Below are 5,440 nucleotides of genomic sequence, written 5' to 3'. Positions count from 1 at the left end.
TCCTGCATTTCTGAACAAGAAGTGAATCATGTAAAGTGACAAAAATATTGACAATTATTTCTTTAGTTGTCTGCTATCAAAAAAAGTCTAGCATACAGTATCTTAGTGTTCGTACATCAACGCGAGGAAGTCATACTTCCTGCAGTCTAGTAAAACTTTACAATCCATGTCTTATTTTAAAATATCATGATAGTTTAAATTTCTTTATGTTAGGTTAGTGTCGGTTTCTAATACACATTTGGAGGGAAATAAAGTAGATTATGAACAATACTTTTAACTAGTTGTATACTAGTATAACGAGACATATACTATGTTAATTATTATAAATTATTTTTATTAACATGATTCTTTAGCCCTTAATCCGACAAACACAGAGAAAGAAAGAAAGATGGAAAAACAGAGAGGAGGAGAGAAAAATTGGAGCGATTGTATAGGTAGATGAAGGTACAAAGAAGGCAAGGAGTTTTAATTAGGATGATTTTTGCTTGGCTTAGGATAGTAGTCGTATGTCGTATTGTAGCTTCTCCTATTAGGAAGAAAGCTCTGCTGATGACAATGTTTTTTAGTCCCTTCAATAGCAATCACAAGGCCAGCACAAAACGATCAAAAGTATAGAAACATCCAGAATAATTATAATGGTCTCAAACCAGAGTTGACTGTGTTCAGAAACAAAGAGTTCATTGTGTTAAAGATTAGCTCTGAGCTTCAGTAAACATCCTATGTGCTCTTAATCCAAGTAACAGTTCGGATCCGCAATTTAAGAGATTAACCCCTAATTTTATTAGAATGCACAGATTTTGAGTGTCTGTATGTATGTTTAATAATATTTTTTTTCCTTCGTGGGTATGGGTGCGAAAAATGTGCGTGGGCGTCCCTCTGTCATGGACAAGGAGTTTTAGCTGATCAGTTAAACATACCACTTGTAGCTTGGTACTTTTGTTTATTTTGTTCTTTCCCTAAAAAAAAGTGACGCTAGTGGGTCTGCTAAAAAAATCGATTACTTTTTTTTAAAAAACAAATAACGTTGAATTAATGTCTTAATTGTATTAAATTAAAATTTCTAGTACAGCAAAACAAAATTATGAAATATGTGAAAGGGAGATAATGTATGGAGAGTAAAATAGTTAAGGTACCCTGGGAGAATTTTCTTTCATTAACCAATCATGTTTTCTGTACATAAGAACTTTACACTGAATACCATGCCGATTCGAATACTATCACTGAAAACTGTTGTGTCCAGATAATGATGATGACAACATCCTGGTGTTAAGAAGACAGCTTCCAAGTCTTCCTGGTCTTGATGTAGTGCAGCGGGACTATCAGAAAAAATATTCTTCTTTTATGTCTTTTTTGTTTTTACAGTGTTAGTCTGGTTAACTGAAAACCTTTTATTCGCACTTGTGTTTTTCCTCTTTGCTCTAAAACTCTAAAACCAAACAAAAAACAAATCCACATTGTCCTGTGACAAATACCACAGTGTAGTGTGGGGTTACACAGTGATTCTTTAGAGGCAGTAGATGCAGTTACTAAACAATTTCCATCTTAGTGCAGTAGCAAAGGTTAGATGTAGACAATAATATTTAACCGGAAATAAGTTTTACAATGCATCAGGGATCCAGTACACTCAGTTTGTCTCCCCTTGTCGACTTACGCGTCAAGCTACATCCTTCCTCTAATTTCATTTTCTAAGTATTTGTCATCAGCACAAAGTTTACACTTCTTATTTTATTTTTTATTTTAATTTTTATTATTATTATTATTATTATTATTATTTTTCCTTTTTTTGGACGTTTCTTGTATTGCCACTTGGTTGAGACAGATCGCAATGAAAACGTCAAACAAAACACAGAAAATATATACATATATTTTTATCAAGTCAGAGAAAGCGCTGTCTGCCAGATTTAACCATAAAAAGACAAAGCCTGAGTGAAGCTTCTTTTAGCTGAAAGAATCACGCAAGTAAATAAAACTGTGAATAAAACTAGAAGGTAATTGGCAGCATTTGCATCATGACTCCATTGTGTCAAGCAATGTAGTTCCATCCAGCCACTCACAAAGAAACCACCAGAGAAAGCCTTGTTATTGTCAGTCAAGTAAAGACAGCTCAGTTCGGGATAATGAGGTTCAGGACAAACAGTTTTGCACTAACGAAAATCATTGTTACTGTCTGAGCCATTTATTTTCAAGTCACATCAATATGTCTGTCTCACTCTTGCTCTCTGACACTTTTTCACGCCCTTGCTTTGTTTCCTAATACACGGAAACAATCAGTTTTGACACTTTATTGTATATTTTAAGCCTCTTTTCAAGATGTAGGTCCAGTACATAAAACTAATCACACATTATATGCGAAAAGAAAAGACACATCATCAATCGTTTAGGAGGTTTTAACCAAAACACGTGATTTATTTATAAAAGGCACAGCAATGGCTAAAATATATTAACGAGTTACAAACAATAGTTACTGCGAGGTTAAAATCTTACAAAGAGTGCATTTTCCTTATAAATACGATGGTAGTAAAGTAAAGGTCATCTCCTAACCTTTGTGGGGCGTTGGGGGATAGGGAGGGGGTGAGGTGATAGAGACCTCTCTCTCGGGAGCAGCTTTTCGTAATGGCGGTGTCCATCTCCTCTCCCTCACTGCTTTATGTACACAACCATCTATCAAGTCAGATATCTTTTTTTCTTCCAGCTGGGTCGACTGGGAGAAATTTGCTGCGCTAGTCGGGAATTGAACCAATCGGCCATCCGCTTCCCATGGGATCGGGGCATGGATGTCGATATAATATAACTTTGCTCTACTGACCTCTCTGTTTTATCTTAAGTGAGCACAATGAGGAACTAAAAGTGGAACGATCTGAATTCAATACATTTCCCGCTGCTTTTTAATCATTATTTATCTCTGTGGTTTATAGTCACAGTTTCGCGTTATTTCCCAAAACATGTTCAGATCCCTCTACGTACAAGAAAAGAAGCAAGCAACTTTCCGGGGAAGGCTTCAAATGCAGTTTTAAACAAAAAAGCAAAAAGACACAATGTACAGTATTCACGCACAATCACACGTACGTACGCATGCGCGAGCACACACACACAATCATTGTCAGCCACACAAAAAGTTTTATGTCACATCCAGAGTGATGCATGACAAAGCTAATGTACAAATTGTCATTGTCCAGAAGGCAGGTGGTTCAATCACCGCGCTATCAACTACAATTTGTCCTACAATTGTGTTCTCCACGGCCTTGTAATCTGTACCTAATCTTCACCACACTCATCTGCAAACAGACGGAGATAATGAAAGCTTTAAAAGAAGCTGAATAATATATTTTCTTACGTGTTTTTTTTTTGTTTTTTTTTGCTGTGATGACAATGTCAAAAACTTGTAAATGTTAGTTTTATTATAACTTTTAGGGAACAATACAAAACCTGTGCTCCTTTACAACCTTTTACCTAGTCAGTAATCGCTCAAAACGGTTTTAAAAAATTGTGTTTAATCTCTCTGTCTAACGACTGCAGACTGTAAGAGTCCTGGTGGGTGAGCATCCAGCTTCTGTCATTTCCTCACTGCGCTGTCTCGGGGATCATGGCAGATCTCAAGGTAATGATACTTCTCCTCCTCATTTATATTAAATTCGAGGGTCTCCACTTTTTGCCCTTCAACAAACGTTCCATCTACAGTATTACACATAATACATGACAATATTTTTCATTACGAAATATTATGCTAGACATTAATAAATATAATATTATAATGAAATGTTATTTATGGCTCTTCTTTAAAAAGAGCTTTGTTAGAAAAAGTCACAAGTTTTTTCCTAATCCCGGTCCCATGAACCAATGAAATATTTTCTCTCAGGAAAAACCAAAATATTTGGTGCAGAAAATTAAAACGTTTCGTTTAATCAAGTCAGAATGATTGCTGCTGAAGAAACAATCATTAACAGATACTTATTCCGATCATCGTAAGAAGAGAAATTCAATGTTATGACAGGATTATAAACACCAAGAAGGCATAACAAATAAGCACACTGTTTACTTAAAAATTTAAGTGAGAGAAAACAGATCGCAGGTAAAAGACAGATAAAAGAGACAAAGATCAAGAATTAAAAATAGGATAAAACAGTTTTGCTAGTCAAATATAAGATCATGAAAGTGCAGTACCTCCACGTCTTCGTTTTATCATAACGACCCCAACGACAGCAACAACCACAATCCCGCAGGAGCCGATGATTATAGACGGTATAAATTTCTCAGCGCTTATGAAGTTTCCTAACAAAATAAATGAACGACTGTAAGAAATCTTAATAACTTTCTCTCCTGTGACTGGATTTTTTAAGCTAAATTAACAGAAAGCCATATGAATCAATCGTTTTAAATTCGTCACTCTTATGTTCATTTAAATATTTAGACAGAATATACAAGCACACACTAATATGTATAGACTTGCATGCTTACATACAAGGAGTACGTACCTGTCTCTATGGGCAATGTGTCTGTCCTGTTTACCAAACTACTTTTGTTTCTTGAGTCTATCCATTCCTTACGGGTCACATTAAGCCAGATGGCGGTTTCCGTCTTCACTGATGAATCTGTCAATGTCAGAATGATTACTTTGTCCAAGTCCTTGATTTTCTTGTAAACCGACACAAACTTCTGATCTTTGTATACTAAACAATGACATGTGAGTGACTGATCAGTAAGACTGCAGGTGCTTCCATTACAAACAATTGTACAGAAAGGAGAAGGTGGGCTTTTCACAAACGTTGATATCTTCAGTCGGAACCACTCAGGGCTCTTTGTACATTTGTCTGTAGTCAGCACACAGCTGATGTGGACGTACCCATCATCGTTTACTTCAATCGTCTTGTCTGCAGGTCCAGCGAGCTCTACACCAGCACCTGAACTCAAAATGTTGAAACAGTGATTATCGTCTGATAAGTTGTTTATGTTTGCATTTAAACGATGAAGCAAAGGAATGTTTCTTTAAATTTATTAGATAAACAGTCGTTATATTTCATAAAAAAAATTTGTTGTGCTTTAACGCAACCAGGACGTCATAACATATATTGCAAAAGTGAATGTTAAAGTACCAAAGAGTAATTCTCCAATAATGACTCACATGTCTTTTCACTGGCGATGGTGGAAGCCAGGACTGTGACAAAAGAAGTGAGGGACAGAGCGACTTTTGTACTGAACTGCATCACGAAGTCAATGATTAAGAGAGAAAATTTACTTCCTATCAGCCTTTACTCGATCCAACAGATCCCGAGGTAAACCTGTGTCCACAAATAGGATGTCCCTCCTCCTTTTCATATTTCATGGGGATACATCAGGATGTATTATTGTGAATCACAGGGAAGTAATGTTTCCTGTTTTCGGCTTAAAAAGATTTGTGTTTACTGGTCTTAACCTTTCTACTCGGAATGTGAAAGCTTCCTTG

The 5,440-nt window shown here is 36.0% G+C and overlaps 1 protein-coding gene across 2 annotated transcripts; it reads right to left on the bottom strand.

The window, feature by feature from the left end:
- Positions 1-2,381: 2,381 nt before the first annotated feature.
- On the bottom strand, positions 2,382-5,320 carry LOC112569281. Of its 2 annotated transcripts, XM_025247024.1 has the most exons (5): positions 5,120-5,320; positions 4,473-4,898; positions 4,162-4,269; positions 3,512-3,654; positions 2,382-3,275 (listed from the first exon to the last, which is right to left on the bottom strand). In XM_025247024.1, exons 1-4 carry the CDS (start codon positions 5,199-5,201, stop codon positions 3,554-3,556), a joined length of 717 nt encoding a protein of 238 aa, XP_025102809.1. In that variant the 5' UTR covers positions 5,202-5,320; the 3' UTR covers positions 2,382-3,275; positions 3,512-3,553. The 2 variants fall into 2 exon arrangements, with proteins under 2 accessions (XP_025102809.1, XP_025102808.1); XM_025247023.1 differs by having other exon boundaries at positions 2,382-3,654.
- Positions 5,321-5,440: the final 120 nt, after the last annotated feature.

This window comes from Pomacea canaliculata, linkage group LG7 (assembly GCF_003073045.1).
Source record: "Pomacea canaliculata isolate SZHN2017 linkage group LG7, ASM307304v1, whole genome shotgun sequence".
In the NCBI taxonomy this organism is placed as follows: Eukaryota; Metazoa; Mollusca; class Gastropoda; order Architaenioglossa; family Ampullariidae; genus Pomacea; species Pomacea canaliculata.
This window is presented reverse-complemented; position numbering and strand designations above follow the sequence as displayed.